This window comes from Pseudorca crassidens, chromosome 18 (assembly GCF_039906515.1).
Source record: "Pseudorca crassidens isolate mPseCra1 chromosome 18, mPseCra1.hap1, whole genome shotgun sequence".
In the NCBI taxonomy this organism is placed as follows: Eukaryota; Metazoa; Chordata; class Mammalia; order Artiodactyla; family Delphinidae; genus Pseudorca; species Pseudorca crassidens.
In genome coordinates, this window is record NC_090313.1 from 78,838,384 (window position 1) to 78,857,736 (window position 19,353).

Here is a 19,353-nt window from a genome sequence, read left to right on the forward strand (position 1 = left end):
CCGTGTGTTCTTTTTACCATTTTTATACACGCAGTAGCATACTATACACTGTTCCATATCCTCCCATTTTTTCTTACCATCTCCGAATATCTCATTCTTTTTAATGGCTCCGTAGTACTTCGCTGTATGGATGGATGTACCCGTTGATGTAACCATTCCCCATTTGAAAGATATTTAACATGTATCCAGTCTTTTGATATTGCAAATAATGCAGTTAATAATCTGTAATCATATCACTTTATATATATGTGAATATATCCAAGGGGTAACTTCCCAGAAATTCACTTGCTGGGTCAAAAGGTATGAACATTTCTAAGGTTGTTGATAAACTTTGATAAATATTGGCACATATCTTCTGTAGAAAATGAACCAACTTTCATTCCCACCAGCAATGTATATCCTTAAATTTTCCATTGATAATCTTTTAATCAGTTGTAATTCCACAATTTGCTTTCTGTTAGATTTTCTTAAATTTCCAAATCATTTCATCTTTTAGAGCATGTCTGCTTCAAATTTTGCAAATTATTAGAATCACAATTTTTTTGTATTTCGTTCCCTCTGAGCAGCCCTGTGCTGGACTTGTTTCTCGTGTGTCCGGGCCCTCTGATGGTGCCCCGCCTCCCAGGTGTGCACCTCCTCTGTGTCCTCAGCTCCCTGCGTGTCCTGCCACACCACCTGCCCCTCCTTAGGGTAATCGTTTAATGGTCTGTGTCTTCTGGAGCGTGCGCATCCTCATTCTTTCTGAGGTCGTGTGAGGTTAGGGAGCAGGCCACGCGACCACCCTTACCTCTGATGCCAGCTGGAGGCTCAGGGGCCCCCCAGTATCACCTTGGGTCTGATAATTCATTGGAAGGACTCATAGCACTCCCCAAAAGTTGTTAGGTCCGGGGCTACGGTTTATTACAGCGAGAGGGTGCAGGTTAAAATCAGCCAAGGGGAGAGACTCATAGGCAGAATCCAGAGGTTCTGGTCATCCTCTCCCAGGGGAGTGTGGAAAGCACTGACTTTCCCAGCAGTGACTGTGACAGCACACACGGAGTAGTGCCAGCCAGGGCTTTGGTGTCCAGAGACTGTTGGGGTCAGCCATGGAAACCTGGTTGGCTGTCCTCGTGGCTGACCTCAGACTCTAGCCCTTCTGGAGGTCAAGCTGATACCCTATGGCCCAAAGCCTCCACCCCAAATCTCATTGTTGGACTACCTGTTGTGGCCCAAGGCCCCCAGGTAAACAAAGACACCTTCTCTTAGGGACCACCTCCTAGCAGCCCAGGGCAAAAAGGCCAGACATCTGGGTAAGGTTAATTCCTTACTATACAAGTTGTATCTGCATAGCCTGGTAAAGCACCAGGCGTACCCTATATACTCCGTAAATAGTTTTTAATGAATGAAAAAATACCTAATCTTATGGGTATAACACTTTTTTAAAACTTTTTTTTTAATAGATTTATTTTATTTATTTATTTTTGGCCGCTCTGGGTCTTCGTTGCTGTGCGCGGGCTTTCTCTAGTTGCGGCGAGCGGGGGCTACTCTTCATTGCCGTGCGCGGGCTTCTCATTGCAGTGGCTTCTCTTGTTGCAGAGCACAGGCTCTAGGCTTGTGGGCTTCAGTAATTGTGGCATGTGAGCTCAGTAGTTGTGGCTCACGGGCTCTAGAGGGCAGGCTCAGCAGTTGTGGGCACAGGCTTACTTGCTCCGCAGCATGTGGGATCTTCCCAGACCAGGGCTCGAACCCGTGTCCCCTGCATTGGCAGGTGGATTCTTAACCACTGCGCCACCAGGGAAGCCCCAGATATAGCACTTTTAACCATTGGCCTGTTCTTGGTCATTAAGACTGTTTCCGAATCTTTGCTGTGCGATGCAGTAAATAGCTACATGTGTAAATTTAAGACAGAGATCTAAGAGTCGGGTTGTCGGGTGAAGACATGACTACTTGTAAGGCTTTGACCCATATTGTCAGGCTGCCTTCCACAAAGGTTGTGACAGTCTACGGGCCTGCCGGCAGGTTCTCCAGGGTTGGTATCTTTTTTGTTTTGTTTCTTAATCTGTGTCAGTATGACCGGGGAAAAGGTATCCCAGATTGTTTTTTAAGATAGTTATGTATACCATTCATGTTTCTTATTTTATAAATTTTCTGTTTCTTTTTTTTTAACATCTTTATTGGAGTATAATTGCTTTACAATGGTGTGTTAGTTTCTGCTTTATAACAAAGTGAATCAGCTATACGTATACACATATCCCCATATCCCCTCCCTCTTGGGTCTCCCTCACACCCAAATTTTCTGTTTCTGTTCTTTGGGAATTTCTTTAGGGTTTTTCTTCATATACTTGAGAATATTAACCTAGTGTCTGTCAAAATTATTGAAATATTTTTCAGATTTGTTTTTGTTTATGATGTTTTGGTTATAGATGTTTTTATTTTTAATGTAGTCATGTTTAGCTGTCTTTTTATTTATTCAGTTACTTTCATTCTTTAAAATGCCTTCCCCACATCAAAGTCAGTTGTTAAATACTAACCTATGTTATCCTCTGATTTAGTTGTGGTTTTATTTTCTTACATATAAATTTTTCATTCATCTGAAATTTGTTTCTTAAGGGCATCCCTAGGGATATTTCATTACTTAACTTTTTTACTATTATAAATAGACTCTTTACCCTCAAAGGAAAAATTATTGCTGTTAAGCGGGAAATTCATTTAATTTTTAATGTTTCTGTACCAGTCTATCTTTACTGAATTTTCTTATTTTTTATGTTGATTTTCCTGGTTGTTCTAAGTATAAAATTATTTCTAAATAATATTAATCTTAGTTTATTCCTTTATGTATTGGACAAAATTACCCCCAAAAATGTTTAGTAATAGTGTTCTTGGTAGACATCCTGATCATATTCTAACCTTAACGAGAATACATACGGTTTTGTGTTTTAGTATATCTCCTGAGCATTTATATGGGAATTAAGAAAAAACTCCAGGCATGACTTCCTGCCCACACTTGTGTGGAAGTCCAGTTAAAATCCACATTTGTATTTATAGTGACTATTTTATAAAATTATTAGACACAAAGTCAAGTGTTTAAGAGTCAGTACTGTGGAAGGCTCTGTGTCAATCAGCCCCACTGGGACCACCGCTTCCTCCCCATGAGCCGACCCCTTGGCAGGGGCGGTGAGGTGTGGGCGAGCCCCCTGCAGGCCCAGGGCTGTGGCCAGCTGGTTGCTGGATGTGTGGGTGACTTGCCTGCGCTGAGTCTCTGCAGTCTGTCCCCTCCAGAACCTGAGGCTGCGCTCGTCTCTGCCTGGCCTCCTGGGAGCTGTCCCCATGTCCGCATGGCCGGTGTCGAGCAGAGACTGAGCAGGGTGTCCGCTTGCAGATGCAGCCCTGCTCATGGGCTGGGAGGCTGGGCCCCCGTCCCACCTCAGGCTCTTTTCAAGTCTGTCGCTGCCTTCCCCGGGCCAGCTCTGGTTCTGAGCTGCAGGTGGTCACGTTTTGATGCCCTGCCCTGCAGCCCTTGCTGGAGGACTAAACTGTGCTCACTTTCCTGTGCTGCCGTAAAGGCCCTAGACCACAGCCCACTCCGCCCTCCAAGGCGCATTCCCCTCTCTGGGCTCCCGATCATCCTTCAGTTGAACAGTGCCCAGAAGGTTCTAAGTCCGGAAGCCGGCCCGCCCTCTGCCTGAGCCCACACGCTGTCTCGGAGCCTCGCGGGTACCAGCCACCTTCTCGCCCACTACACCCAGGCTTTCATGAGTTCTCACCATGTGACAGTCACCCCACCTGCTGCTGTATCTGGGAAGTGGGGGCAGGATTGGGGAGCAGGCTGGACCATCCAGTGCCTGAATTTCTTTCTGCAGATGCTCTTTTTCAGATTATTTGGTTTAAGTTTGTACCCCCACTTGTTGTTTAGTTGCTGCTGATAATCTTTTTAGCAGCTCTGTTTTGTTATTATTTTTGTTTATTTTATTGGAGATTTGAAGGAGGAAGAGTCTGTGAATCTGCTTCTCTCGTAGCCTTGAATGGAATCCTCAGCCGGTAACTTTATAACTAGGAAAAGCTAGTGCTTCATTTCTAGCATTCAGCAAAAGGTCCAAGACTTCCCTGCTTTAATTCTCTCAGTCCTGCTTTACTAGAAAATGCCTAAGGGTCACATTTGAAAATAACTCATCTCACTATTCTAAGCTCTCTTTTTGGCCTGATCCAAAATGTCGTTCACTGCTGAAGTCCACCTTGGATCCTTTGAGCGTTTTAGCCCTGTTGTTTCCCTCCTGCTTGAGCCATGATATAGAATAGTGTCATGCAGAGTAACAGACAGAATGGCGACATCTGTTCTCGCCCTCTTGTTGTTGTTACAAGAATCTTTTGTGGGTATTGTCCTAAGAATTCCAGGCTACAGGATCCATTTTTTGTTCTTGGTTATATAATTACTTGAAATTATTGTATCATTTTTTTACAGGAACCGACAGTGAAAGAACCTGAAATTAACACAACCCTTCAGATACGTTTCTTTGGAAAAAGAGGAGAAAGAAAACTTCACTATAAAGAATTTCGAAGGTAAATGCAAATATTTATATTCATTTAGAGAAATTTTATAGGTAAGAGGTAAAGAAACAACTGAATACATTTATTTATGTCCCAGAACTGCCGGCCATAAAACCAGATACAGTATCTCTGAGAGCAAAACCTGTGAAATGTAAACTAAAGTTACTATGCTCAAAAATACCTCTAACCTATTATGAAAAGTAGTATTCATTTTACAGACTACAATAATTAGTAACTTACTGTTTGCAGCTAGACGAGAGAGATGCCCCTCGTATCAGTTAGTTCTTAATTCACAACAAACCAGCCCAACTTAAAACAGTGACCATTCGTTATTGCCATGAGTCTTTGGGTCAGCTGGGTGCTTCTCCAGCGGGGGCCAGAATCGGGCCTTCTAGACTGGACGGGCCCCTGCTGTTGCCGTCTGCTGATGGTTGGCAGGAGCTGGGGCCGGCTCTGCTGAGACGGCACAGCTGGGACAGCCCAGCTCTGCTCCCGCCGTCCCCGCCCCCAGCCCAGGGGTCGGCAGCCCTTCTTTGTAAAGGGCCAGGCAGTGAGGACGGTCTCTGTCCTGGCTGCGCAGCTCAGCCGTCACAGCGTGAAAGCAGCTGTGGACAGCACAGGCCTCTTGATGCGTTGGTACGTGGTGGGCGTGTCTGTGGTCCAGTCCAGCTTGCGGACCTCGCTGCACTCACGTCTTCACCTGCAGGGAGGGAATCGCACTTACAGTCTGTGGCATCGTAAGCACCGCAGTGTCGTGTCCTGTTCACCTCCTCCCCGGCAAGCACCACTCCATGCGGAACCAGACCCTGTGCTCGCGGGCTTCCCCACTAACCAGAGTCTTAGAACAAATACCAGGAAGCAGCTCAGAATGGTGGAAAAGCACCGATTTGGGAGGAAGGAGACGCCTCTTGTCAACTCAGTGCAGCTAACTGAAGACTGACGGAGTGTATTCCACGTGCTGCTATGTGCCGGGCTGTGCCTCAGACGCAGGGCTGGTCCCTCCTGGGAACCATCTAGTAAACGTGCAGAGAACATTTAAACGCATTCGGTCAGTGCTGTCACAGGTGGATAGGGTTTGGGGCAGCGCAGAAGATCACTTCTGGAGTGGGTGATCAGGAAGCTTTCTGGGGGAAATAGCTCTACGCCGATCTTGACAGGTGAGCAGGAATTAGCCAGGGAGAAATGGTCGGGGAGGGAGGGACGGAGAACAGCACGAGGAAGGACACGCGGGAGAACATATGGCTTGTCCAGGAATCAGAGAGGGCAGGCATGGTAGAGAAATAAACAAGCATGAGGGGTGGGCAGAGGGGAAGGTGGAGGCCCGGGAGGCGTACGCTTCCTGTGTGAGGGCTCACGCACCAGAAGGTCCAGCTTGAGTTACTCCGTAAGGGAGGCCCCGCAGGCGTCCCGCACTTGGTGCCTGGTCAGATGGGCGTCACTCTGGCAAGATGGTGGGCAACGACAAGGGGGATCCGATGCGACACGAGCCCGCTGGGCTACTGCAGATGAGGAGTGAGAGGAGCCCTGAACCAGTGGGGTGGCGATAAAGACTTTGGACTGGGAGTTTTCAAGACACATTTAGGAGATAAAATTGTAGGGCTTAGTGATTGTTTAAAGTTGCTTCTAACTTTAACTTTCCTTAAAGGGAATAATTTCATTTAGAATTCTTACTTTAAACTTTTTCTTAAAGTTTCTGTAATTAATGGGCCCTGTGAAATTTGTAATACCATTACGCAATTAAAAAAAAGATCCAATTAACAAAGAATCCAATTAACAAAAAATGCAGTTTTTCAGGGACTTGGCTCTTAGATGGAGGAGGCCGCCCCTGAAATTAACGTTACAGGTGCACTGGGCTAGAATTCGGTAATCATAACATGTCTTTAACATTTTGTGTAAGTCGTAAAGTAACAGAAAATAGCTTCCATATATTATATTATATTATGTATATATAATATAATATAAAATTATATATATAATTTTTAACCGGTCACCATTATAGTGGCCAAATTACTCATTGAAATTGCACAAGAAGTTCTTTCAGTATGTGTTATGTGGAGCTTATAGTTTTGTTTTTATGGGAGTATAACGTATAATCCTTCCTTATAAAAAGATGTTTGCTTCTCTCTTCTGACCTTTGTCTTAGCATCCTCTTTACAGCTTGTCTGATAAAGGATATTGTTTTATAAAGTACAGCTTATAAGTCTCAAGGAAAGGCAGGGAAGGTGACACAGAGTTAGCATTGTGGTAGCTAATTATGGTATTTACCTAGAGATACTAGTTTTCTTATTTAGAGAAACAATATTATACTTTGAAAAAAAACACATATTTATGATTTAGACAAACCTGGGTTCCAGTGCGGAACTTGACAGTTTGCTAAGTGTGATTTGATTTGACAAGCGATTGGACCTGAGTGTCGGGTCTGTTCCTTCACCAGTGAGATGGTGATGATGAGACCCACTCAGTGAGGCTGTTCACAAGCTTATATGTGATGTAGGTATAACTATTATAATAGATCATGTAGCTAGAAATTGGAGAGGTGAAATTCAGACACAGGTTTGTCTTAAGTTTCGAGCAGTCACAGAGTTTCTGAAAGAGGTGGTCCTGCAGTTGCTGGCTAGGTGGCTGGGGGCACTGGGTAGGCTTTCAAGGAAGTAGTCCCCCCAGGTGACCAGAGGGACAGATGGACTTAGTAGATGCCATCAGGTGTCAAGAGAAACTTACCAGTGACTGAGGGAACATGTGGATAAATTGGTGGCTTGTTTGGGTTTTTTTTTTTTTTTACTTCTACAACTAGTCAGATTCTCCAGCTGAAATACCACTTAGCCATTTCAGTAAAAGCTAAAGTATAATTTAAGTTCTATCTCCTGGAATTTTGGTGTCTATTCATTGTTATGAAATCAACAGGTAATTTAATTGTGAAAATTCAGTTCTTTATCAGCATATATATAGTTCAGGGGGAAAAATACTGAAGCTCAGACTCCGCAGGCAGCTGGCCATGGTGTTTACCTGCTCTGTGCCAGTGCCTGTTTGTCTTCTTTGTTTTTCCTGTCTCTTCCTCCCTGTCGTCTTACTTTACTGGGGACTTGTCTTCTGCATTTCTTTTTCTCTTCCTCTAAACTCAACGGTTAGCCCTAAAACTAGTGACCAGAAATAACCCCTGTGTTTATTTCCTGTGTGGTATGTTTGACCTCATTTTTTATTCCAATAAATAGTTAAAGCTTAAAATAACTTTGTGACTGAAGATAGGGAAGTGGTTGGAAAGGGAAGAAAATTGGTCTCAAGTTTTCTCATCAGGAAAAATTAGGAAGATATTGATGCAGATGTGCTTTCTAGGACTGGGATTTTTTTTTTATTCTGAAATACCAGTGATTAGTTGAGGATGTTCTAAATTCATGAAGAGCTTTTATAAATTCAGAGATGTCTGTAAGCAGTGCTGTGCTGGTAAATATATTCCGCGATCAGCTCTCGGGAAGAATGGCCTTGATTGGTAAACTTGCAAATTAGTAGTAAATACTCTACAAGACACTGTGGCCTAAAAAACCCAGATAAGCAAAACAGACTTCTCCCGTTGTTTCCAATTATGACACTGTCTTCCAATTAAGACACTAATTTATAAACTATTTAATTTGTTCAGGATGCATTTGGTGGTCTTTTATACTGTAAATTCTTCAATTCAGATATTTATGGCCAGTATCGTGTCCCAGACTTTCATGTCTTGACAAGACGTATAATTTGAGACAAGATTTTATCATTAAGCATATTTAATGTTCTTCAGAAGTAGTATAATTAGCTAAGATGAAAGAGCTTAAACCAGACAGTGGATGGTTTAACAACAATTAAGTTTATAATATTTCAACCTCAGGTAGAGCCCAAAGAAAAAGAAAAAGGAAAGGAACAGTTAGTAATGTTTTTATACCTTATCTTCTACTTCCTTTATCACTGTACACTCATTTGCAAGTAAAACACCCTTTTAACAGTCCTTGTAAGAATCAGTTGATGCCATCACAGCACCCAGTAAAGTAAAACTCAGTAAAATGGAGGACAAAGCGTATCACTAAAAGAGTTAGTTGATCAGCCCAAACTTGAAATGTTTCAAATTTTAGATAAAATTCTGCTTTGACCCAAAGACACACGGCATTGATAAATAAATTCATGTATCCAGTACATTCAGAAAATGTTGTAGGAAACCGACTCTTACCTATCACATAGGTAGAAGCCTGAAATCAAACTTCCCCGTCATACTTTTAAGGTCTGCGGAATAAATGCAGGCTCTAAAGCAAGTAAATTTTTAACAGTGACAGTTCTTCTCCCATTGAACGAGAATATATTTTGCTCCCCATGTATATTTCTGTTAAATTGTGACATGACATGTAGTACAGATCTTTTAACACGTGGAAGGTACGTAAGGGGATCTGCAACGTATTGAAACTCATAGAGGTGCTGCTTAAGGTGCCTGCAGTCCATTTTATAGCACTAAGGCGAAGCCATGAGTTACTGACATCCATCTCATATTTTAACATTTAGATTTATGGAAAACTTGCAGACGGAGGTCCAAGAAATGGAGTTCCTTCAGTTCTCTAAAGGTCTGAGTTTCATGAGAAAAGAAGACTTCGCAGAATGGCTCCTTTTATTCACCAACACTGAAAATAAAGACGTTTATTGGAAAAATGTGAGAGAGAAGCTGTCCGCAGGAGAGGTTGGTGTGCCTTTTTATTACGCTCATGATGAAAATGAAACAGTAAGTTAGACGTGTTTATATAATTCAATAAAGTAACTTCCAAATTAATGAAGACGAACCTACTGTCTATTATATAATTGTGTGATGCATGAAATGATGATTGTTAATAATGGTTAATGGACAGTGGTAAGATTTTGAGTAATTTTTTACTTTATTGTTCCAAAAAACTTTTTTTTCAAATGGGCAGGTGGTTTTTTGGGGGGTTTTTTTGTTTTTTAAGTTCCCTCATTATGTGCCCCACTACCCCAAATTAAAACCCAGACCTCAGGACTTCCCTGGTGGCACAGTGGTTAAGAATCTGCCTGCCAGTGCAGGGCACATGGGTTTGAGCCCTGGTCTGGGAAGATCCCACATGCCGCGGAGTAACTAAGCCTGTGCACCACAACTACTGAGCCTGCGCTCTAGAGCCCGCGAGCTACAACTACTGAGCCCGCGTGCCACAGCTACTGAAGCCCGCGTGCCTAGAGTCTGCACTCCGCAACAAGAGAAGCCACCGCAGTGAGAAGCCCGCGCACTGCAATGAAGAGTAGCCCCCACTCACCACAACTAGCGAAAGCCCGCGTGCAGCAAGGAAGACCCAACACAGCCAAAAATAAATAAATGAATAATTTTTTTTTTTTTAAACCCAGACCTCATTTTACCTCTTAGTGGGCATGTGTTTTTATATAATTTTTTTAAATCTATCTCTGTAATGAGGAAAAAGATAATAAAATATAATGAAGATCTCATTTATAATTGCAATAGAGATATATAACAATTAGAAATAAATTTAACAAGAAATATATAGAAAAAACTTTAAAGCCTTGATGGATAGAAAAGAAAACTTATCTAACTGTAGAGACACCCCCTGGTATTGACTAGAATGTCTTACTATTATAAACCTAGCAGTTGTCCCTTAAATCAGTCTGTAAATGTAATGTTGTACAGTCTGAACAGCCTAGGTTTGCTGCACATTCACGTTAGCCCTGGAAGCCCAAGGCTGACACGGGAGAGCTTCCTTCTCAGTCATGCTGCACATCCCTTGTGGGCTGGTGGGAGACCCTGCCCACGCAGTTGCTGGGGGACCCACACTCTCCGAGTCTCCGCCCCTTTGGAGCTCCCCCATCTGCTAGAAACGCCAGCCTCAGAGGCAGGAAAAGAAAGGAGTGAGTCACATTCCAGCAATTCAATTTTTTTTTTTTTTTTTTTTTTTGCGGTACGCAGGCCTCTCACTGTTGTGGCCTCTCCCGTTGCGGAGCACAGGCTCCAGACGCGCAGGCTCAGTGGCCATGGCTCACGGGCCCAGCCGCTCCGCGGCATGTGGGATCTCCCTGGACCGGGGCACAAACCCGTGTCCCCTGCATCGGCAGGTGGACTCTCAACCACTGCGCCACCAGGGAAGCCCCACGTAGGACCTTTGAGGAGATACAGCGGGGCTGTAACACACGCCCACAGCCCCACGCTCACAGCCCCGGGGCCCCCAGCCATGCACTCATGCTCACACAGTGCTCAGTCTGCACGGGCACACCCAGGGGCCCTGCACGTAACCTCCTGGGGTTCCTCCTAATCTCTAGAATCTATAGTTCTGTTGTTATCCTGCATCTCAGATTTTTCAATAGACTTGCTTAGAAAGATGTAAGTGCACAGGCTTTATGACAGAAAAGAGGACGCACAGTTGTATTCATAAAATCATTTAATGTGTTTACAAGATTGTAATAAAAACTCACTTTGTTATTTTATTAGAGCATTAGTTTGGATGAGTTCAAGTCATTTTGTCATTTTGCGACCCACTTGGAAGACTTCGCTATTGCCATGCAGATGTTCAGTTTAGCTCATCGCCCTGTCAGACTAGGTAAGTTATATGAATCACTTAATTTGTATCATCTGTAAACAGTATCACTCTGTTCTTCACCTGGTTGATACCAATCAAGGGACCGCTTACCAGAAAAAACAGTTGATTGGCCTTTCAATGAATTCAATGTGGTTATTCCAGATTTACAACAGTTTATTAACAATTACTTTTTTGCTTTTACTTTACCTTTCCCCTGAGAAGTAGAAGAAAATATTTAAATATCTGTGTTCAAAACACTGATTACATTAAAATAGTGTGCTGACATTTCTCAGCCAGGTTTATTATTTGAACACATTTTTGTTCTTGTTTTACTTCCCAAGTGATAAATATATAGAGTTGTTTTTACTTCTCAAATAATAAACATTTAGACTTAGACTATTTTACATTGTTGATGAGTTTTTATATTTTCTCCTTTTAGCGGAGTTTAAGAGAGCTGTGAAGGTAGCAACGGGACAAGAACTCTCCGACAATATCTTGGACACCGTCTTCAAGATCTTTGATTTGGATGGTGATGAGTGTCTCAGTCATGAAGAGTTTCTTGGGGTGTTAAAAAACAGGATGCATCGAGGTTTATGGGTAACAGATTTTGAGTTTTTAAACAGTTACATGTTCACATGTAGTTGAATGAATGGAAGTAAACCTAGAATTTGAGCAAATGTACAGTCTTAAATGGAGTTTTCATCATTTTTAAAGAGATCATAAGCTATAGTTACAAAACTGAAGTATCTCCTACAGGTGGGATCCACCGTTTTTCTTTGCTTTTTTTTAAAATAGTCTGAGTCAGGAAGCGCTACTCAGAAGTCTTAGCCTAGAATTTTGCTTTGGGCTTTGTAGTTAGACACCTAGACTCAAACCCCAGCCCTATCACATACTAACTGCCAAATCTTGAAAAGACACTTAATTTTTCTGAGCCTCAGATTCCTCATCTGTAACAGTGAGAAACAGAATCTACCAGAAAGAATTATTATGAGAGTTGAGCGTAAAATATTTAATGTAGTGGCTGAGACACTTGAAGTAGATGTTAGCTCTTATCATTGTTCACTCAGATTCACGTAGTGGTCTATAACTGAGGGACAAATCAAACTCAAAATTTTGTTTAGATTAGAATCTGCTAGGGACACTCATGAAAGCCATCCGCAGGCTGAAAACAAGGTTCCAGGAGATGATAAGTAGGTAATGAGTGCAGAAGAAAGGCAGGAGAGAGAACAGGAGAGAGACTGCGGTGGGTTCATGTAAACAGAGCTGTTCAATTACAACTTAGAAGAGCACATTCGTTTTCCTGCTGCAAACATTATTTACGGAAAATGAACAAATAGTGATTTCCACTAGCTTGTGCTTATCCAGCACCTCATAGTTAACGATCACATTCCTGGAAATTAAACCAGCCTTTCCAGTTAACAGTTTAACATATCCAGCAGCCTCTTTGCCGTTTCTCAAAAACATATTAAAGAGAAGAGCTTCAAATCAGTGATAGGAAAAGGACATAAATATAATCTGAAATCGACTTTTGCTTCCACTTGGTGGATTTCCAGCCATGCTATGCATATGACCACCAGGAGCCAGATGGTGTCTAATCTTTGCTTCTCCTTTAACTGAGAGAAATCACAGCCACACAGTACTTGTGAGAACTACAGTATATTATATATCACCATATCATTGGGTTGGCCGGAGAGTTCATTCGTGTTTCCCCAGACGAACTCTTTGGCCAACCCACTGTTTCTTCTTAAGGCTTCTCATCAAGTATATTGTGACTTATGGTTTCTTTCTTTTTAATTTTAGCCAAGGGTAGGTCAAAGTTTTAGGCTTATAATTTTTGTTCCACATAGCTAACTGAAGTTCACCAGAAAACCAAAAACATTATGAAATAATTACATTTTAAAACCAACATATGAAAGAAAGCCACACGAAGTCTTTGTTTCCTTGTTGGGGAGGAGCCTCTATTCTCTCGGTACCCTGGGATACTCACACTCACATTCACTTCTCATCCTTTACCTTTAGTTTACAGTCTGCTGCAGTCACCTTCACAGCGCCATCACCTCCAGTCCTTTCTGGAGGAATGTGGGACTGTGCAGTGACAAGCACGTGTGAACCGGGTTTAACTCGCAGACTGTGACCCTTCGTTTTCATTTTTGGTTAACAGGTGCCGCAACAGCTCAGTATACAAGAATACTGGAAATGTGTGAAAAAAGAAAGCATTAAAGGAGTGAAAGAAGTCTGGAAACAAGCAGGAAGAGGTCCTTTGTAGAAAAACATAATGTGGGAATTACGTTGCTCCAAGTGTCGGAACTGGGGATTTCTTAAAGTACTAGATGGTTATCTTCTTAAGTCTTCATTGATTTCCTTTGTAATATAAAGATGCCTTGTATTTGCTTTCTGATTCAATAATTTCTCAGTAAGATTTCATTACAGAACTTCGTAAAAAGAAAGTATTCTTTTAAAAAAACAGACAGTGCACTCTGTCCAAAGCCTAGGATTGAAGTAACACTTTGATAAGATGGAAGACCTGGTCATTCACTGGTGTCAACACAGCAGCACAGCACGTTCTCTGGAGCAGTCAACAGGCGCACAGGAAGAGTCACTGACGTGAGGCCAGGATCAATTCTGCAGTCCTGATGCTCCTAGTAGGGCAAATTAAGTTAAAACATTTCAGGCTTTCTTATCTGTACCTTACATCTCATAGACTTCTTGTACATTTTATTTCAGTGAGCTGTATATTAGTTGTCTTTAAAGTAATATGTAAATTTCAGTATTCTGGAATGTTCTGGAAACAGAATAAAGTATTTATAAAGATAAAAAATTACTGAGGTGCATTTTGTTTTATATGTACTGTTTAAAACTACATTTTGGGGGGCTTCCCTGGTGGCACAGTGCTTAAGAATCCGCCTGCCAATGCAGGAGACACGGGTTTGACCCCTGGTCCGGGAAGATCCCACATGCCACGGAGCAACTAAGCCCCTGTGCCACAACTTGTGAGCCTGCGCTCTAGAGCCCATGAGCCACAACTTTTGAGCCCGCGTGCCACAACTACTGAAGCCCAAGTGCCTAGATCCCGTGCTCCGCAACAAGAGAAGCCACCGCAATGATAAGCCCATGCACCGCCCCAAAGATCCATTGCGGCCAAAAATAAATAAAACAAATAAATTTTTTTTTTAAAGTGTGATCGGGAGAACCTTGATCACATGATAAGGGTCTCTTGGGATATAGTGGTTTATGGGTGAATGTTTAAAATTGTACTAGAATTTAATTGGCATTAAATATAAATATTTTAAATATGGCAAATAAAAATTATTTTTAATATGCTTCTCAAGAATAGTGCAAATATTTAAAACATGTTCCACTCTCTGGATAAACAGCTGATTCCAAGACAGGTGCAGGCAAACCTTGGAAATATTATGCTAAGTAAAATAAGCCAGACACAAAAGGACTAGTACTGTATGATTCCACTTATGTAGGTCCCTAGAATAGGCAACTTCATAGAGACAGAAAGTGGACTAGAGGTTGCCAGGGGCTGGGAAGGACAGGGGATGGGGGATTGCTGCTTAATGGTTACAGAATTCGGGTTTAAGGTGATGGAAAATTATGGAAATGCATAATGGTGATGTTTGCACATTTAATTAATGCCACTAAATTGTGCACTTAAAATGGTTAAAAGGGCAATTTTGTGTGTATATACATATATATCCTTTTTAACGTAATTTTTAAAAATCAGTATTGTAATACACCAATAGACACTGAATTGTTTATGTGGGTAAACTATATGGTATGTGAATTATATCTTAAAGAAGCTTTTTTTTTTTTTAATTTATCTTTGGCTGCGTTGGGTCTTCATTGCTGTGCGTGGGCTTTCTTTAGTTGCGGCGAGCGGGGGCTACTCTTCATGGCAGTGCATGGGCTTCTCATTGCAGTGGCTTCTCTTGTTGCGGAGCACAGGCCCTAGAGCACGGGCTCCAGAGTGCAGGCTCAGTAGTTGTGGCTTGTGGGCTCAGTAGTTGTGGCGCACGGGCTCTAGAGCGCAGGCTCACAAGTTGTGGCGCACGAGCTTAGTTGCTCCACGGCATGTGGGATCTTCCCGGACCAGGGCTCGAACCCATGTCCCCTGCATTGGCAGGTGGATTCTTAACCACTGCACCACCAGGGAAGCCCCTTAAAGAAGCTATTTTTAAAAAACAATGTATGATATGGACAAGGTTAACCAGTGGTAAATAGTTGAGAAAAAGTATTTGGAAATGTCAGAAGCCAAGAAGGGATTCATATCTACATCTTGGTTCTCCACCAAGTGAGACCTAATATCCTTTCCCCACCACCACGATTTTTTTTTAATTTCTTTTTCTAATGCCCTTATACTATCCTGAAATGAAATTTATACGTAACATAACCTTACATATTTTTAATAACATAAAGCACTAACCTATATTTTTAATTTATAATAAAATAGCGTATAATCAATATGCACATGTTCAGACACTACTATACTAAAGGACCCACCGGGCCGCACCACCGTTTGCTCTGCGCGTCACTCCATCCTCTCTGGCTGCGCCAGGCCCAGCGCAGGACCAGGGAAGTGCTGCTTGGCTGCCGCCGGGGCCAGGGTCCACCCCTGGCCAATCATGTGTGCCCCGAAGGGTGGCGTCTGTACGGAACGCGCGCAGCTTCCTTGACCCCCAGGGCTGGAGGGGGCAGAGAAGGAGGCTTATCAAAAGGGGGTTGCTGCCCCCAGAGGGCGGCGAGGGTGGGTGCTTCCTCCCCACGTGGAGAGTCTAACGGCTGAGACCAGTTTGGGGGTCTCCGGGGGCCCGCAGGTCTATGACTCAGCGCCAGAGATCAGGGGCGATTTCAAGAAGTCGGCTGCCCACTGAGGACTTGATCCAAGAATTCTCCATATGTAACCCTTTGTCACCAGTATATCTGAAAGTGTTCCCTAAATTAACAGCTATGGAAAAGATTCTCATTTGATTTGTATATTTTATTTTCTCCTCCTCTTACTGGGGCACGTTTTAGACTTTCGGTGAGACGTGGCGAAGCAGAGAGGAGCCGGCCAGGCCCTGTAGCCCCGGGTCTTTTCTCTTTTCTAAGCCTCCGAGTGTCCCGTATCCCGCCACCCCTCACCTCCGCCCGGGTGGTGATGAACAGGAGGAAGGAGAAGGGAGAAAAGGCGGCACCTGCCCTGCAGTACGGGCGCCTGAACCTCCTCTTAGTGACCCGTGAGGCCTTTCTCCAGACGCCGCCCTGTCTGCCGACCTTGTTCCGAAGGAAAGCACAAGGTGAGCAGCTGAGCCGACCTCCAGTCAGCCCGGGACAGAGGCTGGAGCTCAGCGGAGGATTCCTGACCTCTGGAGGGCTGTTCAACTCCCCGGTCGCCCCGCTCTCCTCCTAAGCGGCAGGTACTTCTCTCTAAATTGTAACGGTTACGTGGATTTTTAAAGAAATTTCCCCGATCTTCCCCGGGGAGGTACGAAGCAAACAGCAAAATCAGAGTCTGATGCTAAGAAGGAAACAGAGAAGTAGATAAAGGCAGCACAGGGCAGACGAGGAGCTAAGGTGTGTTTAAGGGAAACGGCACGTCCTCAAAAGCTGGGGGCAAGCTGACACCAATAGCATCCCAGTGCCGTAGAATAAATGAGACAGAAAGATGAGATTCAGGGAGAAAATGAGGAGAACCCTGCCCGTCCGGGGACGTAGCCCGGCAGCTCCTTTAAAATAAAAGAACTTCAGCACAAATGTTCCACAAGGTGGCACTCTTGCTTTTCCAAAATAGTTTATCTTCCTTGAGCACCAAGCGTGACCTTTAACAGAAAAACCAAGCAAATACCCAGAAAATTACAGAGTATTTCAAAAATGACTTATTGAAGGAGCCCCGTAGGAGACTTTGGCCGGACGAGCCTTGGTTAAATATCCCCCAGCTCGTAGAGAAATGAACACAGGGCACTACCATGGTGCCCATTCACGTGAAATTTGTGTTTGCTTATGTTCAGTGAGGAAGGAAATTAACCTCTGGAATCTCTAGGTGACGCATTGTATTTGGGGTAGGTTATTTCTTCAGCAGCGTTAGTATCAAATCTCTATTGAACCTGCTCTATCCAGTGCACTCTGCGAGGTGCTAGTCTTCCCTGTATGGAAGCTTTCTTTCCAAGAGGATGAAACGGGAGAAAATATTTTCCTTCTAACATTTATAACACCTGGATTTACATAATATTTAGACATTCAATCTTGGGAGAAAATAGTATTAATTAATAACTCCTTTATGGTTTACAGCATGTCATACAAGCTCTCCCCAGTGACAAAACATTACAATCCAAAGTGAATTGAAGGAATTTTCATTGCAGCATCATTTCAATTAATACAAATTTAATTTGTATTCATTTGAACTAGCTTGAATGTCCAGCACCATGAAAGTGATAAATAAATTGTGCTAGAGTTGTACAGTGGAATTCCAGGCAGTGGTTAACGTGATGAACGCAACAGATTAAGTTCCGTGATTTTGCTAGTTGCTGAGCTGTTGTCTCTGTTCCCAGCCCTCCCTCCCATACACAGTCAGCCTTGTGATGCTGGGTTGGGCCGTGCTCCCATCTGCTGCTGTCCTGCCAATGTCCCCAGAGCCCCAGCCGGCACCCTAGCAGCCCTTGGTACCAGTCTCCCACTGTTCCGGTTGCTGTGAACATTCTGGCACTCCCAGAACCAGATCGCTGTGTTCTCCCGGACAACCAGCACCATTGGCAGGCTTCCCTCACTAAGCAGCCCGGGGCCGTTCCTTCAAGCTTCTGGATCCTAACACACTGCCCCTCTTCTCTTTGTGCCCCAGCCTCAGGGGTGGGGGGCTCTTCCTGCAGGTGCTTCCTCTGTGGGACCTCAGTCCCCTTTGCTCTTTGCTTCTCTAACACCTGTTTAACCACGTCCTTGTAGTAAATTTTCTCTGTCGAAATACTTAATGTGAATCCTAACTGATAAAATGACCATACAACAGGAACTATAGGTACACAAGATAGGTAGACGAGCATACGTATATTCATACTAGTATATATACACACAGTAGATGTACAGGTTCATGTATACATACAAGTACATATACACATATTTTTACATATACTACATATATACCTGTATATACATACATTGTATATAAAATTTCATCTAACCCTCCCACTGTGAGATTGATGCTATTATCCCTGATAGAAGAAACTGAATCTCAGGGAACTTAGATAAATCCCACGATATTATATAGCTAACAAGTGAGGAAGCTGGGGCTTGAATCCAAATGTCACTGACACCACGACCCATCTTTTCTCCACTATGCCCAAGTCACTTTATCCACATCATGGTTCCATTCCTAGGCTGGTCCACAAATGTTTCTTCACCTCATGATATAAATAAGCTTTAACGCTATTCTAATAATACTAAGAACATCACCACCGTATACAAGACTGCTTCTGTGATCAGAGTTATGGGGAGTTTGAGAAAACTGTGGGGAAAGCATGGACACCCCTAATTCCAGGTTATGTCAATTAATATGATTCAGTGCCTCTTCTGTGCCCGACTGTGTGCTGGGCTCACCATGGAAGCAAAACAGACCTAGTCCCTCTTTCAGAAAGCTCACAGTCTGGGGAAAGTATCTTTAATTAAATAATCATACATAGGAGAAGTACCTGAGTGTATCATACAGGGGTTTAACATAGAGAGGCTGAATGACTGCAGGGCAGTTCCAAATACTGACACTCCCTCACACACACACACCTACACACGCACAGACACACACTCAAGAGCTTGGCCTGTGCCCCTCTCCTGTCTGGAATGGCGTGTCCACTCTGCCTTTGTTTGCCAGAAACTTGTCAGTTCTCAATCCAGAACAATCATAGACAGATAACAGCAATGCAGACAGTAGAGCTGCGTAATGTTTCCTAAAAACCTGCTCTTTTCTGGTAGGGAGTCAATGTTCCCCGAGGCAGCAGCCAAACCCAGGCTTTCCCTGTAGCCTAAATGCAGTCAGTAACACGTGCCTGGACCGATCAGTGAACCAGTGGCCCAGAAGCTTTCTGGGGACAGATTCCAGATGAGCAAACACAGATCTAACCAAACCAGAAACTCTTGCAGTCATCAGGGTCAGGAATCTATTTGTCATCCCACCGTGACAGCTGAGTCTCTGGACACACTTTTTGGCTGCATTTCATTAGTCAACAAACAGATCATTAGTCAACTACACAGCAAAGAAAAAGAAAAAGGCCTGGTGCGGCCAAGGGCCACCAATGGATGTTCAAATTAGTGGGAG

The 19,353-nt window shown here is 43.3% G+C and overlaps 1 protein-coding gene across 1 annotated transcript in view; it reads left to right on the plus strand.

Annotated features, from left to right (window-relative positions):
* Window positions 1-13,874, plus strand: part of MICU2 (mitochondrial calcium uptake 2) — an 84,690-nt gene extending 70,816 nt beyond the window's left edge. The window contains exons 8-12 of the mRNA XM_067713754.1: window positions 4,439-4,536; window positions 9,049-9,220; window positions 10,985-11,093; window positions 11,512-11,669; window positions 13,234-13,874. Coding sequence (XP_067569855.1) covers window positions 4,439-4,536; window positions 9,049-9,220; window positions 10,985-11,093; window positions 11,512-11,669; window positions 13,234-13,338 — 642 coding nt within the window. The 3' untranslated portion in view covers window positions 13,339-13,874. The remainder of the gene's footprint in view (window positions 1-4,438; window positions 4,537-9,048; window positions 9,221-10,984; window positions 11,094-11,511; window positions 11,670-13,233) is intronic.
* Window positions 13,875-19,353: the final 5,479 nt, after the last annotated feature.